The 17,461-nt window shown below is 48.4% G+C and overlaps 1 protein-coding gene across 1 annotated transcript in view; it reads right to left on the bottom strand.

Annotated features, from left to right (window-relative positions):
• Positions 1–17,461, bottom strand: part of hob (bridge-like lipid transfer protein family member hobbit) — a 134,570-nt gene that overhangs the window by 87,312 nt on the left and 29,797 nt on the right. Inside the window, exons 11-12 of the mRNA XM_075684476.1 lie at positions 15,375–15,531; positions 4,659–4,822 (exon numbers count right to left, since the gene is read on the bottom strand). Of these exons, the coding sequence (XP_075540591.1) occupies positions 4,659–4,822; positions 15,375–15,531 (321 nt within the window). The remainder of the gene's footprint in view (positions 1–4,658; positions 4,823–15,374; positions 15,532–17,461) is intronic.

The following is a 17,461-nucleotide window of genomic DNA, read 5'->3' as shown; positions in this document are numbered from 1 at the left end:
ACGACCAGCTGATCGAACTCCACTCCTCGGCGGTCTAGATACTTCCGGTACAGGACTCCACCTCTTTCCACAAAACGCGCAGTTTTCCTGGCGATACCTTCTTTGACATTGCAGCGCACGTTTTCCAGGCTGCCATCCTTTTTTTGCTCGGCTATCAAAGCCGTCCGGCTGACTTTTAGCAACCTATCAAGTCCGTCTGACGTCGGCGCGATGAGCAAATCAGTAGATAGCTCTTCTAACTTTCCCGCGTCGGGCGTTTCCTCTCCAGTATCTGGCGCCTTTAACGTTACAGACTCAAGTTTATTCAGTTCGGGCGTGCTCGGAATATCAGCTTGCTGCGCCTCTGACCCTTTTTCGTTGTTTGATAACGTCGGCCCCGCAACTACCGCCTTTGCAGCGAGCTCCCGAACCTTCGATCTGGTTAAGGCCTGAACACTAGCTTCACCAAACAAAAGCCCCTTCTCGCGCAGGAGGTGATCGGACCTGTTTGAAAATAGGTACGGGTACTGGGGTGGCAGCATAGATGACACTGCGGCCTCCGTCTCAAGCGCTCCGAAAGGTCCTTCAATAAGCACTTTTGCTACCGGCAGACACACGCTATGAGCTTCCACGGCTTGCTTGATCCATGCGCACTCGCCCGTGAACATATGGGGTTCTACGTAAGATGGGTGAACTACATCCATCGTAGCTGCGGAATCGCGAAGCACTCGGCACTCTTTCCCGTTCACGAGGAGGTCTCGCATGTAAGGCTCGAGAAGCTTCATGTTCTCGTCCGTGCTGCCTATTGAAAAAAACACAACTTTTGGTGTTGTTTCCGGACACTGCGCCGAAAAGTGACCCGGCTTCTGGCACGTATAACACAAGCGCGCTCGCCTCATCTCGAACCGCTTTCTGCGTTTGGCTGCCGCCGTCTCTTTACGTTTGGTCGGACTGCTTTCGCTCGCATCCGCACTACGCGTGTCCCCCTTAAATCTCATGGGCGTGAACCTTGGCCTCTCAGACTTGGAGCCAAATTCACCCTTTAGACCGTCCTTAGCTCCGCGAGCTCGACGCGTCACAAACTCCTCGGCTAGCTCAGCGGCTCTAGCCACCGTACTCACGTCTGGCCTATCCAAGACCCAGTATCGCACGTTCTCCGGTAACCGACTATAAAACTGCTCTAGCCCGAAGCACTGCAGAACTTTATCGTGGTCACCAAACGCTTTCTCTTCTTTGAGCCACTCCTGCATGTTCGACATAAGCCTATACGCAAACTCTGTATATGACTCACTTTTGCCTTTCTCATTTTCCCGAAACTTCCGACGGAACGCCTCCGCAGACAGCCGGTACTTTTTTAGCAGACTCGATTTTACTTTGTCGAAATCCTCTGCTTCCTCTCTATCCAAGCGAGCGACTACGTCGGCCGCCTCACCGGGTAACAAAGTGAGCAAGCGCTGTGGCCACGTTTCCCGAGAGAACCCCTGCTTCTCGCACGTTCGCTCAAAGTTAACCAGGAACAAACCAATGTCCTCTCCAAGCTTAAACGGCCGCATCAGGTCAGTCATTTTGAACAATACGCGTTCTCCTGCACCGTGTGCCTGACTTCCATTACGAGCGCGTTCCATCTCTACCTCAAGACGCTTCATTTCCAAAGCGTGTTGACGGTCACGCTCTTGTTGCTCTCGCTCTTTCTGTTCTTTACGTTCACGCTCTTCTTTTTCTTTCTGTTCTTTACGTTCGCGCTCTTCTTTTTCTTTTTGCTCTTTAAGTTCGCGCTCCTGTCTTTTTGCAGTCTCCCTCTCTTCAATTGTCTCAAGGCATTCCGACAGCTCGTCATCCTCAGCCTCTAACTCAAGAATAGCCTTTAGTAGTTCTGGTTTTCTGAGTTTGTCCGAGACATCCAGACCCAACTCTCTTGCAAGCTCCAACAGTTTTGGTTTGCGCAACGACTTCAAATCCATGGCTGCTCTGAATGCTGCTTTCTCTACTGCTTACTATTGTCTTGCCGCAAACTAACCCGGCAGCAACGACAACCACAATTACCAGCTCTGTTTCTGACACTAACAAAAGCCTGGCAAAGCTCAGAAGAAGAAAGTCCCGCACTCACCAAACCTCGCAGGCAGGAATTCCGCGCAGTCGTTCCGCTGCAGGCAACCAGTCGTCACACAGGGCTCGTTGCACTGCTCCCGGATCGTCGTTGAGCTGCTCAGCATACTGTCAACTGCATCTCTTTGCTGCTGGCCTCCGTTGTCGCGATCTCGCCGCTGGCAGACCGTTGTTTGAAGTCGTAGGCGATCTCACCGCTGCCAACCAGATGTTTGAAGTCGTAGGCGATCTCACCGCTGCCAACCAGATGTTTGGATCGCGACGCTGGAGCGATCTGTTGGGAACTCGGCGCTGACGCCCGTGGTTGTACCTGGGTCGCAAGCCCCAAGGGTAGCGTTGGCCTGGCGGCCTGGGGTACAACTCGAAGCATCCGAAGGTCCCGGCAAAGCATGAGTCGACTGGTAACAACGAAACAACTTGTTTATTTTAACATCGCAAAGAGTTGGCGGTCAGGTTTGACCGTAGTAGAGAGACGGGAGAGCACTTCACTCAACTGAAGAAATCGGAGCCCTCCTTTTGGCGTCCGGGGGCAGCTGTTTTTATACTCTCGCAGTTGAGGGCAAGAAGGAACCCCTCAAAAGACGAGCACGTGAATGTACAATGGGCTAATGGTGACGCACACTGTCGTGGCGCTGCGCACGATCTCGTAGCACCCTGTCGTGGCGCTGCGCACGATCTCGTAGCACTCCGTCGTGGCGCTGCGCACGATCTCGTAGCACCCTGTCGTGGCGCTGCCGGTCGGACACAATGACTGTAACGAGAAGATGGTCCCTGCTTTGGCATCGCCTGTTTCGGGCACAATGACTGGAACGAGATCCCTGCTTTGGCATCGCCTGTTTCGGGCCCAATAACTGGAATGAGATCCCTGCTTTGGCATCGCCTGTTTCGGGCACAATGACTGGAACGAGATCCCTAGGCGGTCGCATCGCCGCAGACGCGCCTGGAAACACCTGGCGATGAGTGTTGCGGCGACGACGATCGGGCCAAAATGTCTGCCGCCCCGCCGCAGTCGCGCCGGCAAAACCACGTGTCGCAGGCGAAACGCAACAGCGGCCATGCATAATTGGCATGTTGCAGAGAAGAACAAGCTCAATTCACTCATCAGAAAGGTCTTTAAGCTCGCCCTCAGCTTACCTGCAAGCACTCACACCGAAAACCTGTTGAAGCTTGGAGTCCACAACACGCTCGAAGAAATTATCGAGGCACAAGAGTACTCACAGCTGCTCAGGCTATCCGGCACCCCGACGGGCCGCAAGTTACTCGGCGAGATGGGCCTCAATCCTGTCGACCAGTGCCCCGACGCCGTTCGGATTCCCAGCGACATCAGGTCTCACCTGCACATCGCGCCCCTTCCCCGCAATATGCACCCCGCAAACAACGTCGGCAGATGTCGGGCCAGGGGTACAGCTCTACTCGAGCATGTCCTCAATAACCACATTGAGGCAAGCTTCGTGGATGCCGCGGCATATGTCCAACAAGAGGCATTCGCCGTCTCCATCGTAGACTCCAATTCAAGGCTCACTTGCTGCGCTACGGTACGCACTTCGAGGCCCGTGGTAGCCGAACAGGTTGCAATCGCGCTGGCTGTGCTCGATGGTCGCAGAGAGGCAATATATAGTGATTCCAAGGCAGCCATTAAGGCGTTCCGAACCGGTATGGTCTCCCCCCAGGCCCTCCGCATTCTCCAAAGCGCCAAAAGTATCTCTCCGCACTCTCTCATTTGGTTTCCCGCTCACTTGGGGTCGATTGAGGGTTCTCCCTCTAACCCTAACGAGGGCGCACACGAGGCCGCGCGAGGACTCACTGACCGCGCCGCCTCAGCAGTCGCCCAGCCCCGCGGGGAACCCTTGCTTACGTTTAATGAGATCACCACGCACTACTATCTGTCACGACGGGTCTTCCCCCTCCTGCACCCCGCCTTATGTAGGGCGCGGGCGGTTACCCTTCGAATTCTACAAGCCCGTGCATACGCTAACCTCGCGGTTCTTCATGCCATATACCCTGAAAGATATCCCAGTGCGGACTGCCCTGCCTGTGGACTAAGGGCAACATTGGACCATGTGTTGTGGGAGTGTGAAGCCATCGGCTCCTCCTTCAGCGAGGATAGGTGGGCTGCGCTCTTGGGCAGCCCTGAACTCAACGACCAAACCCTGGCCGTCCAGAGTGCCCGCGATCGGGCCGTCAAGCTGGGCTTGGCGGTCCCTACGTGGGACTAGCCGGGTGGCGCGGGGTCTTCCCTGCGTCTTCTCTGGACCAAAATAAAGTCACTTCACTCACTCACTCATGCAAAACATTTACGTCTCTACATTCCTTTGAAAAGAAAACAATGCTTCCAAGGCCACTGCCTTTGGCAGTTCAGTAATACTTGCTACACAACGAATTCCACTGCAGACAACAGGAGACTTTAGGAAGGTAGAAGAAAACAGAAAATGAACAAATCATTTTAGACAGCACCAAGAAGTATGGAATTCAGTGAAGTTTTTTGCATTCATGAAGGACACTCATGATTCAAGTACACTGTGTATTTGACGCAGCACGCACATAGTGAATCATGTATTGAAGTAGTTAGTTACCTCTCGGATAAAGTCTTCTTGGAAGGAGATGGTGCACATGTATTCTCACTCTTCTGCTGCGACATTGAAGAGAGCAGTTGTGCCCAGTGCCGCAGTTCATCCTCTGAGTAGGCAGCCCGCAGTGAGGCAAACTTCAGGTTCACGTCAACTTGCTCGTGATGAAGCTGAAGAGAGCAGTACAATTACATTTTATGAAAAATTTGACTCAAACGATAACTAGAGGGCATTGATTTGATTGATTTGTAGCGTTTATTGGTGCAAGGGCCAGATGTGGCCAAAGAGCGCCAAGCCGATGATTCGTGCTTCTAAATGATATATGAGGTAATTGCGCGGAGTATATGAAACAAGGCTGTATAGAGGCCTCAAAATGTTCGCTAAAAAGTGCAAAATATACATGTGGTGCAATGTGGCTGTAAAAGGGCCTGGAGTTTATTCACTCTAAAGTGGTAAAATACAAGTATATACATTAAATATTACAGTGATTGACCGTGTCTGCGATGACAATAGATGTTTCACGAGATGAGGGATGATCAGTAAAATATATAGTGTCTCTAGCACTAGTGCCTCAGCAAGGCCTTGAAAGCAAGGGCTGGGAGACACGTGCTCTAGAAAATGGTTTCGTTGCAGCTACAACCTCCAGGTGGAGGCAGTGCTACAAGTAGCCTGGCCAAATCACATTTAAGGTGTCAGTTTCAGTTAGAAAGTTTAATACTGATTGAAAAGTAAAAAGGGGTTCATTGCTCAGAAGAAATGCTGGGTGTAACGGTATGTGTTGGAGATAAGCAGAGGGAAAGTACTTTTTTCTTTCTGCCTCTATTTCAGTGCATTGGATAAGAACATGAACAACTGTAAGCCTCTTGCCACATTTGGTACATGTAGGAGGCTCGATTCCCGTCAAAAGGTAGGAGTGAGTGGCGTAAGTATGTCCTATTCTTAATCTACAAAGAAGCACTTCCTGATGTCTTGCTGTTCTTTCAGGTATCCAGTTCCCTAATTTTGGTTTGACAACGTGTAGCTTATTCTCTACTGCATTATCCCATTGGTCCTGCAAGTGCTTCCTCAGTTTGTGGCGTAAGAAGGGCTTAAGTTCAGTGGCTGGTATGGGTTTATTCACATCCATTTCATTAAAGGCGACTGACGTTGCATTTTTGTCAGCAGCTACATTACCTTTTATGCCCCTATGGCCAGGTACCCAACATAGGACAATGTTTTGGTTGCACATTAAGGCTAAGCATAGTTGTGTGTATAGTTTATTAAAAACGGGGTTCTTATGTTTTCGAAAACTCATTAAGGGCTTTACTACGCTTAATGAATCTGTGAAGATGATGGCCTTATTCAGATTTGTTTGTCTGATGTGCTTTACAGCTGAGAGTATTGCGTACGCTTCAGCCATAAAAATACTTGTGTTAGGAGTTAGAGTGCCGGAGGTGGAAAAAATGGCCCAAGAGCTGCATATGCGACACAAGCAGATGATTTGGAAGCATCTGTATAAAACTCGGCACAGCAGTACTTCGCTTGCAGTTCGAAGAAGTGTGACCATATGTGTGCCTCAGGTGCATGTTTTGTTATTTTGACAAAAGAGATATCGCACTTCATGGTCTGCCATTCCCAAGGCGGTGGAAGGCGAGTGGGAGGCATTAGGATATTTGCTGGGAGATGGATGTTTGTTTCTTCTGCCATTGCTTCCAAGCGTAGGCTCAAAGGAGTTCTAATACGTGGGTGGTTACTGTAAAGTCTGGCAGCGGACAGGTCACTAACGATGGAATGACATGGATGCTCGGTGTCTGATTTTACCTTAGTGTAGTATGAAAAACTTAAGAATGTTCTGCGTTGATGTAAGGACCATTCGTTGGCCTCGACGTACAGACTTTCAACAGGGCTAGTTCTAAAGGTGCCTGTTGCCAGTCGTATACCGAGGTTGTGGACTGGGTCGAAAATCTTTAGCGCACTCTCATTTGTGGAGTGGTACACCACGGCTCCATAGTCGAGGCGTGATTGTACGAGACTCTTATAAAGGCTAAGCAGACACGTCCTGTCACTGCCCCAGGTTGTTCGAGAGAGCAGCTTGAGCAGGTTCATGGTCTTGAGGCGCTTTTCTTTAAGATATTTTAAGTGGGGAATGAAGTTAAGTTTTGTGTCCAGGATAACACCTAAGAATTTGTGTTCAAGGTTGACAGCCTGTGTTCATTAATGTTAATTTCTGGTTGTGGTAGTACACCTCTTTTGTTTGAAAACAGGACGCATGTGCTTTTTGGGGGGTTCAATTTAAAACCATTCTCGTTCGCCCACATTGAGAGTCTATTCATATTGAAGCCGAGCTGTAGCTGCCTCTCGCAAATGCTAAGATTGCATGACCTGAACCCTATCTACATAGACGGAGTAGAAGAGTGTGCGAGGTAATACGGTGTGGAGGGAGTTAATTTTAACAATAAATAGCGTACAGCTCAGTACTCCACCCTGCCTCCTGTATGAATTGTCGGGACTGCATGTTGCCAACTCTAACACGAGAATGTCCTGCCAGAGAGATAGCTTTCAACTATTCTCAGCAGGTTGCCGCGAATGCCCATTGCAGAAAGATCCCGAAGGATCCCGAAGCGCCATGTAGTATCATACGCCTTCTCCATGTCAAGAAACACTGATAATACAAGCTGTATGTGGACAAACGCATCCCTGATGTACATTTCCATGCGCACAAGCTGATATGTCGTCGATCTGCCTTCTCTGAAACCACATTGATATGGGTCTAATTTCTTGTTTATTTCTAGATAGTGGACCAGGCGACTGTTTACCATCTTCTCAAACTTTGCATAAGCAGCTCGTCAATGCTATAGGCCTATAATTATTTGCCAAAGAAGGGTCCTTACTCTGTTTTAAAATGGGAATTATGATGGCCTCTTTCCAAGCAGAGGGAATGTGGCCGGACGACCATATAGAATTGCAGAGACAAAGAAGGGTTTTTTGTGTTTCAGGCGGCAGGTGTTTAAGCATTTTATATAGGATGCAGTCAGATCCAGGGGCAGATTTGTTGCAGCTGTTTGGGGCTGCCTGAAGCTCTGCCATGCAATAAGGTCTCTTGTATGCCTCGTATTTTGTGCTTTTCCGTTCTAATGGTTGTCCTCCTATTTGCCTTTTGTACCTTTGGAATGTTTCGGAGCAGTGCGACGAGCTGGATATCTGTTCGAAATGTGCGCCAAGAAAGTTCGCCTGATCTTCCATGCTGTCGCCTTGAGTATTCACTAAAGGCAGAGAGTAAGACTGTCGACCCTTTATTCTATTCACTCTATTCCAAACCTTTGTTTCGTCAGTGTAAGAGTTAATGCCCGATATGTACTTTCTCCAACTCTCTCTTCTAGCTTGTCGCCGCGTTCTTCGACCCTGGGATTTGACCTGTTTGAAATTGACTAGATTTTCTGCAGTCGGAGAATCCCGAAGTAAACCCCATGCCTTGTTCTGCTTCTTACGCGCTATTCAACATTCATCATTCCACCATGGCAGACGGCATTTTGTGGACAATCCACTTGTTACAGCGATACATTTGGAGGAGTTGTCAAGGAGAAAAACCGTAAAATAACTGCAGCATCTATGCTTAAAGCACTTATGTCTTCCCAGGATAAAGAAGCAAGTTTTTTGAACTTTTCCCAGTCAGCTGAGTCAGTTTTCCAGCGAGGTAATTTTGGGGGACATTCATTAGACATTGGTGTGCATAGAGCTACAGGGAAATGGTCACTCCCGTAAGGGTTTTTAATAACTTTCCATTTAAAGTAAGGTAGAAGAGTAGGAAATGCAATGCTAAGATCTATTGAGGAGTATGTTTTCTTTGCCAGATTATAATACGTGGGCTCCTTCCCATTCAAAACACACGCACCTGAAGAAAAAAGGAACTGTTCAATCAAGCGACCTCTCGCGTCGCAGCGCGAGTCGCCCCATAGGCTGCTGTGCACATTTAAATCTCCAAGCACAAGATATGATTCAGGTAACTGATCTATTAATGTTTGGAATTCTTGTTTGTGAAGCTGAAAATGCGACGGTATATATAGAGAGCAGATGGTTATCAGTTTATTTAAAAGTACAGTTCGAACAGCCACTGCATCAAGGGGTGTTTGTAGCTGTAAGTATTGACAGGCTAAAGATTTGTCATCTATGATGGCTACGCTGCAGGATGATGCGAGGGAATCATCGCGATCCTTCCAAAATATCACATAGCGATGAAGGAAGTGTTTATGTTTAGATTTCAAGTGAGTCTCTTGGACACACAGCACTTTTGGAGTTAGTTTATTAAGGAGTTCTTGGACATCATCGAGGTTGCAAAGCAGGCCTCTGATATTCCACTGAATAATCAGTGTATTCATATTAAAATAAATGTTGTGCTATGTGTCAAAGAGAATGAACTTGGTTTAGCTTACAGTGCCCTTTCGGGGCCCTGTAATTGGAGTTTTGTCTTTTTTTGAGCAGTCGACAAAATCGCGCCGCTCCTTAGGCGTCAACTGCGCCTTCTGACTGGGTGTTGTGTCCATGGCTCTTGAGAGGCACTGGACACGCGCTCTTGCGAGTGGTGTGTTTTCCCTGAAAGCCTTGTCTCAGAAGACAAGGCCTTGGGGCCCACCGTCCTGGTGGTTGGTGGGTTTTTCTTGACCTCTGAGCTGTGTTGACTGGTGCCAGCACTAGCAGAGGCCTCCACTGTGGTCAAATTCGGGAGAGGTAGAGCAGCCTTCGCTGCTCTCACCATGGGGGCGGGTGGCGTTGCCACACGCTCGCTACGCGTGGTGCTGGCGCCCGCCAAGTGCCGTTGTGGTACTGCCCCCCGACGTACCACTTCGGCGAAAGATGTGCTCTCTGCAAATGTTGGTGAGATGCATTGTCTTGCTTCTCTGAAAGTTATGTTTTCTTTTACCTTTATCGCAATTATTTCTTTTTCTTTTTTCCAGACTGCGCATGATCGAGAATATGCAGGGTGGCCCCCATTACAATTGCTACAACGGGGCTCAGCCTTACAGTCATCTGCAGAGTGATCATTGATGCCACATTTTGCACATGTTAGCCGCCCTTGGCAGCTCTGGGAAGCGTGGCCGAACCTCTGGCATTTAAAACAATGTCGCGGGTAGGGGATGTACGGTCGTACTCTGATTTTAATATATCCAGTTTCTAATGTCTCTGGTAATGTGCTAGAGCCAAAGGTAACTAACTATCAGGTGCTTAGTTGGCAGCTCCTTGTTGTCCCGTCTGATCTTTATTCTTTGTACGCTTATTACGTATTCATCCTTCCATCCTTCCAGGAGTTCTTCTTCGGTCAAGTCCACCAAGTCAATGTCAGAAATTACACCTTTGGCCGTATTCATGGTTCGGTGTGCTGTTACACTGACGGGGATGCCTCCAAGTTCTACAAGGTTCGTTAGCTTGTCGTGTTGTGCTTTGTCTTTCGATTCGAGTAATAAGTCGCCACTGGCCAGCTTGGTGATTTTATAGCCGCCTCCAATGGTCTCTGTGAGATACTTCGCCACAATGAATGGTGAAATCGTTCTTGCCTTCTTGTCAGGTTTATCACTGTGAACAACAGGAAATTTTGGGAAAGTCTGAGTGGCTTTGAGAGAAAACTGGAATGTAGCATCGGTGCGCCCCCTTTTAGAGGGACGATCAATTGAGAAGTGGTTGGAAGTTCCCATGAAATATGTTAAGTATTCAGCGACGATGCCAGTCACCCACCACCGAGCCCAACAAGGGGACAAGGCAAGGTATGTGGTGAAACAAGCCCTACCATGCCAACTGTACGTTGTCGCTATAACCACATATGTTATAACCAAGGTAGGTCATACCACACCAGGTTAACCCTCGCCGCCAGGAATGTTGGAAGTTATCAGAAGAAAAAGAAGACAGGAAAGACTAAAAGTGGGAGGGAAAAACGAAGGTGTGCGAGGAGAGAACTAGAGGGCATAGTGAAGGTACTAGCATGTTAAAAATGCATAGAAGCAATACAGTTCCTATTATGCACATTGTACCACTGCACTTCCTTCTATTATTGTCGAACCAACTTATAACAATATTCAAGTGCCACGAAAATTCCATTGTTACAACTGATAATTGTTAGAACTGGGTTGCATGAAAAAAAGCAAAATAGGGGGATGGCAGAGCTGTTGTGAGAAAACTATAATGGTGGGGAGGCCCCCACTGCTTCTCCCCACCACCTTTCCACCGATTGTACTGATTCGTTTAACTGTTTAATCCTGCTTCCTGTGGACTCCAATTGCATGCGACAAGCCGCGGCGGTCGGTGTTTAAGAATGGAACTGCTATAACAACTTCAAAGAGCGCTCACGGGTGGCAAGTGACATGCGAGCTCTGCAGAGACATCGCTTGGGTGGCCCCAAAAGGGGCCTTTCGAAAAATGCAAGGCTGTCGCTGCAGCCTCTCAGCTTAATAAATCCAGAAGGACTGCTGGAGGGCGATTTCCACAACTATCTTGCCACGTACTTCTCACTGGTTCTTGCACGAGAAAACCTCCTGCCCATCAGCCTTCCTTGCTTCACGCGAAGCTTGCCGACGTCCTTCACCAAGGCATGCCAGTGCAGTGGAAAGTCCCTTGTGAAAATGAAACCCTGTAGGGACTGAATCACCCACATGGTCTGCTGTGAGGAGAACGTTGCGGCAGCTTGCTCTACTGCATCATCGCTGCTGTCATCACTGCCGTTGTCACTGCCACTGTCGCCGCCACTATCGATGCAAGCATGTTCGCAATGACTGCCTCATCAGTTAGAAGTTCTAATGTTTCTATGTGTCATCCACACATAGAAACTCGGAGTCCTGAAGCGTCCTCGTCTACTGTGGACCAAGTTCAGGTATCACTTCATTGGTGGGAGCTTTGCAAGCTTTGTATAAGTCACTGCTGCCTCGGACAAAGCATGCTTTCTTAAAGCAGTTCCGCACCATAGAAGTGCTTACTTCGGACCACACACCAAAGATGATCTGCACAGCCATCACTACATTGATCTTCAAGTCTGGTTGCTCCCTGCTTGTCCACGTGCCCATGACCATCAGCAAGACCCACTTGTTCAGGATGCAGCGATGATACATGACCTTAAATGTGGCGATCACAGCAGCGTCCATGGACTGCAAGCCTGCCGTTGTGTTTGGCAGAACGAAAAAAAACTTCCACACTTGAGAGCTTGGGCATGGAGCGGTGAGCACTACAATTATCTAGGATGAGTGCCACCTTCCCCTTAGATTGCTTGACACATTGATCAAACTCCAAGAGCCACTCCTGAAAAAGTTTTCACGCCATCCATGTCTTGCAGTTGTGACAGTAGCGTACAAATATCCTGGCAGCACTGCAGAAACAGTGTGGACTTTTTTTTATTTCCCAATGACAAATGCGGAGCACTTGTCACTCCAGTCCATGTTCGCGCACAAAAACACAGCAAGGCACAGCCTGCTGTTTTTGTTGCCCTTACACATGTCTCCTTTGAGTGCTTGTGTCTTGGATGGTAAAATCTGGAAGAACAGTCCTGTTTCATCACCATTATATACATTGATGTCAACGTAATTGTTGAGGATGTGGGACACTGTTTCGCTTCCACGTCATGCGAAGCTCCTTCGCCGGTGACGGCTTTATAAACAATGGCGTGCCTCTCTTTGAAGCGCTGTACTCAACTGGTTGGAAGTCCACATTGTTGATGAGTAGGGCGAACTGCTTCACCTTCGTGGACAGAACTGGCCCGGTGATGGGCAAGTTCATGGCCCGGGCATTGAGAAGGCGTTCATAGAGGGCCTCTTCCACCTCCTCCACCGTTGTCTACCAAGCAGTTTTCTTTGTCAAACTTCTCTGCCGAGCAGATGATTGTTGACACTGTTGGTTGTGATAGTCCGTACTTCTTCACCAAGTTGAACATTTTTTTACGTTTTACGTTTCCAAATCTATAGCTGTTTGTTTTCTTCTCACCGGCAACATTGTGTATTGCCGATGATCAGTGGGCAGATCCGCCATCTTTTGTTTCGGTAGCGAGTCAAATGAGGCGGAGAAATCAGGTGGCCAGGAGGAATGACTTCGACACAACCAACAAGGATGAGCATGGGGGACTCAATTCGCTGACTCAACCGGTCAGAATTAAGAGCCAGTGATAAATCTGGGGGCAGCAGTGTCAGTGCAGTTGGTGCAGTCTATTCATGTTCGCAGGGGTGGAAGGGCGATGAGAGAGAGGCGCGCGAGGCTGGCGATGCGGAGAAGGCTGGAAAACAGGTTCTATTGTATGAGTGCACAGCGGCCGTTGGGGCGGCAGGTGAGGGTGCAGTGACTCAAATTGTTCTTTTTCTTTTCAAAGATTTCGCATTACATTACCTTCCAGCACAGACAACCCACAGCCAGACTTCATGGTTATAACAATGTGGCATGGGGGCATTGTAGTAAGTGGGATTATTTCACTATAGAAAACATACAAAAGTTGACAGTGCAGCAGCTTCTCATTGTTATAACCGATACATTGTTAAAACCAGTATACAGTAGAACCTCGTTGAACGTACGCCTTCCTGGTGCCAACACTCGCAATCAAGAACACAAAAAATGACCCGATAGAGTCACACTCATTTTTTACCCACTGATACTGTGGGGATGCGCGACTCTCACGCGTCCCCTGATATGTTGTTTTTCCGTATAGCTCCCGTCTCCTGCAATCCGGCTTCGCCGTGTGGCCTGTGTGATGCCGTGATGCCGTGATGCTCGCGGCGGTCGGAGTGGTTGAAGCGCAGTACGAGAGATGGCGCAAGTGTTGTCTGCCTCTTTGGTGCGGGCCGGCGAGCAGCGCGGATGTGCCGCGCGTGCGCTGATGTGCCGCGCGTGCGCTGATCCATGCCTCTGCGAGACCGTCTCACGTGGCCGCCTTCGAACGTGCCACTGTTCGCGTGACCGTACACTTGCACGACAAGGCGTTGGGATCCAGCATGGGGCGAACATATTCGCTCGTTATCTGGTTGTGGCGAGTCGGACTTCCGCGATTTGTCGCGCGCCTATCGGCATGTTGTGTGGATAGCAACTCGGCTAGCAGGCATTGATCTATGAAAGGTGCAATAAATGCCCTTGCGATTGTTTGCACTACTGTGTTGTCATTCCTTTGTCCCGAGAGTATGGGTGCCACTACCCCACAATACGTTCCTGGAAAAGACAATTTTCAGCACCAACGTTCAGTACGTCGCCAAACTGCAATTGTATGATACGTTTTCTTACCACTAGATCCCATGTAAACAAAAAAATGTGCGATGCACACGCGATCGAGAACAGTATATAGCTGCCCATCGCAGCAGTTTCACCGCAATACTCACCGACCCATCTCATGTGAAAACACCGGTGTACACTTATTTCATTTTGGTACCAGCAAATATTCTTCGGGGTCGTCTCACGCGGCATTCAAAGCTATCGCTATCAATCCTATTGCGATAAACATCTTCGCCTATCTGTTTCACAGCGTGTGGCACTGTCGGATGCGTAGTGCACACTTTTAACAGGCAATAGCCAAAATGTGCCGCCGCATTCTGCTGCAGACTGCGATCGTATATGTTTTCCGGCTGCTAGATCCCATGTGAACAAAACAAGGCACAAGGCATGCGCAATCGAGAACAGTATATAGCCTCTCGTTTCATGTGAAAATGATGGTGCACACAGTTTCTTATTCCAATACCAGCAAATCTCCACTCGGGCCGTTGCACACCACATTCACAACTATCGCCGCCAAACTCACTGCGATAAGTATCTTCACCTATCTGTTTTACAGCATGTGGTGCATAGTGCCACTGGTAGCGCACTGCCACCTTTAGTAGGCAATAATCCAAACATGCTGCTTTTCCCTGCTGCAGGCGGCGCGATGTGGGCATCATGTTTCACTTCAGCGGCATTCGGTGTCGCCCATCAGCTCGATTTCATTTCGTTTTCCTGTCGCCCTCTTAAAACACCACGCAATAGAAAATCAACAAAACGCATCTCGGGCTGCCTGAGCACCATCAGCTCAACGCGCGTCGGCGTCTTGTGCCGCAACGATCCCTGCGATGCTTCGCATTACGTAGATGTCAACAATAGTTGAGTCTGTCAATTTCTTTTTTACTTCGGATTGTACGTTTTCCCGGTCAGTACGTTTTTCACACGTTTTTTTTTCCCAAAATGCATGAACGAGGTTCTAATACATGTATAGCTATAAGTGGGTTTAAGTGTACAGCATAATTTCACTCTAATGCCAGAGATTTTAAGCGTACCTGCTAGCTACAATAGACATAGTGGCACATTTTACATGAAGGGGATGGGACACACTGCACCAGCAACATCATTTTCTTCTTGGGTGTGGCACAAGTCTCGGAAACCTATTTGACATAGCTCTCTGAAAAAAAGCTTGGCTGGTATGCAGCTGGCCCACGATTATACACTGGGCGAGCTCCTTTATTTATTCAGCCTGAGGCTAATGGCCATGTTCAAATGGCTTACATAAACTTGAGTGACGGGGAGAGAATGGGTACCAAGAGAAGGGAAACACAGTCGAGGACGGCAGAAGACTAGGTGGGCGATGAAATTTGAAAATTTGTGGGTGCTAGTTAGAATTGGTTGGCGCAGGGGTAATTGGAGATCACAGAGAGGCCTTCGTCCTGCAGTGGTCATATAAATGATGATGATTGTGGTGATGATGATGATGATGGAGAGAGCCTGCAACAGCAAATGCATTTAAACAGTTGCCACTGTGTAACACCTCACCTTGCCTGTGGCTTCGGCCCTTGTAAGTGCAACAAGGTGGAATTGGTCACCGGTGAGAGATACGTTGGACAGGGATAGCATACATGTGGCAAAGCAACTCTGGTTGGAGTCCTGCAGCAGCTCAGCAGTGAAAGCACGTGCCTCAAGGAAGAGACCTCTGCAAATTTGGGATGTGATTCCGTTATTGCGAACTGGTTCTGCACATCTAAGCAAAATGTTTATGTAGAGATAAAGAGTAAAATCATGTGCAAGTTCACCTAAGACATGACTTCTATATTTAGAGTGATACCAATTTATGACATGCATACATAAGGTGTATCATTTGCTGGCACTGTCAAATCACACCGCCTTTTCTTTTGACTTGTATATTGTTATATTTAATTTCATAAAGTGCCAAATACTAACTTATATATCACACAGTGGATAGAGTCTACAATGTGCTTTGGTAAGTCTAGTATAAAAAAGAATTTACCGCCCATGCACACCGTACAGGTGGTAAACCAGTGAAGCTGAAATGAGTGGCCCCGATGTTTATCACTGGGTTAAGTCTGACGGTTTATCAAAGTCTATCTCAACTATTGGTTAATTTCTTTGTTTCTTAATGAGGTTCCATACACACTTGGCTTGGGCTTATCACATTTGAAATGTCACACATTGTGCTTCGCATAATCACCATCATGGAGGGGTGCAATGAGCAGTTCATAGTGTTAATCCAGTGGGTTCATCAAAGTCCTTCTGAATTATGTTACGCATTTGTGTTTCGTAATGCGTTAATCATAGTGTTTATGAATATGTTATGCACTGTAGTTACCAAGTGATACATAGGGGCTGCACATTCTATTTAATTTAAGACAGGAACACATTTCTGAACCTATTGTGAAATCGGAGAGAGACTGCTGCGTGCGCGCTCTGCTGCGAGAGAGAAACGATGTCTCTATTGGCATAGTCATGGTTGCGCCACACCTTTGTTGCGAGATAATTGCATCACCATGATCTTGTCTTAACCCCGTCCTCCTCTGTCTCCCTTCCCTGCAATAATACGTTGATAAATGCACAAGTTCTAAATGCGAAAACATTTCTATGCCTGCCCAACGAGAAATTTGTCCATCTGTCACATAAGGCGAATGCAACGGCTCATACCCCCCTAAACAATGGCTCATAATCTTGCAGTAGGGTTTCTGTGGTCGGACCACGAGTGTTTCGCTTAGGTATATACAGCTTCACTGTAAAACAGAGTTTCCAGATTTCACGGGCAGTTGCAGGCTAGTTTTGTCAACATCAGTGGTGTTGACCTGCACCATACCGAACACTTCTAATGCCTCAGTTTGTCAATCTTTGCTAATGACGGCCTGAAAGACAAAGCCAACACATGGCAAACAATGGAATGCAATCATGATCTTAAGCTTGTCATGGAACGCATGGTTCTTAGAAGACTTCAAGCACACCTGGATGAGACGAGTCACATGCTGGCGACCATGTATGGATTCCGCCAGCACCTGAGCACCCAAGACGTCCTGATCCAATTACTTGAACTAGTGATTAAGAGAGCAACGAGGCATGCGCCCCGGGGTATACTGGCTTTGGACCTCAAGGGGGCTTTCGACAACGTGTCCCACGCCAGCATGCTCAAGAACCTGCGCAAGACGGGGTGTGGCCGCAAGACCTACGCCTATATTAAAGATTTCCTAACCAATAGAACGGCGACTATCCGGATAGGAAAGGAACGGTCCGAGCCTGTGGAGCTCGGAGACAGGGGTACCCCACAGGGGTCGGTCCTGTCACCTCTGCTTTTCAACCTGGCCCTCCTGCTCCTGCCCGAACTACTCAATCAGATCGAAGGCGTGGACCATGTGTTCTATGCCGACGATATAACGATGTGGACGAACCTTGCGGGGTCCGATGCCTGGGTGGAGGAAGCCCTGCAGAGAGCAGCAACAACGGTCCACGAGTATGCCATGACCTGCGGCCTGAGCTTTGCTCCACAGAAATCGGAGCTGCTCATGGTACAGCCCGGAAGACCAAAGAAAGAGCCGCCGCTGAACATAGTTATCACCATCGACGGCACAGAGATCAAGCCAACACAGCAG

The sequence above is a fragment of the Dermacentor variabilis genome, chromosome 3 (genome assembly GCF_050947875.1).
Source record: "Dermacentor variabilis isolate Ectoservices chromosome 3, ASM5094787v1, whole genome shotgun sequence".
Classification (NCBI taxonomy): domain Eukaryota; kingdom Metazoa; phylum Arthropoda; class Arachnida; order Ixodida; family Ixodidae; genus Dermacentor; species Dermacentor variabilis.
Note: the sequence above shows the minus strand (reverse complement) of the source record. Positions and strands in the feature narration are given on the sequence as shown.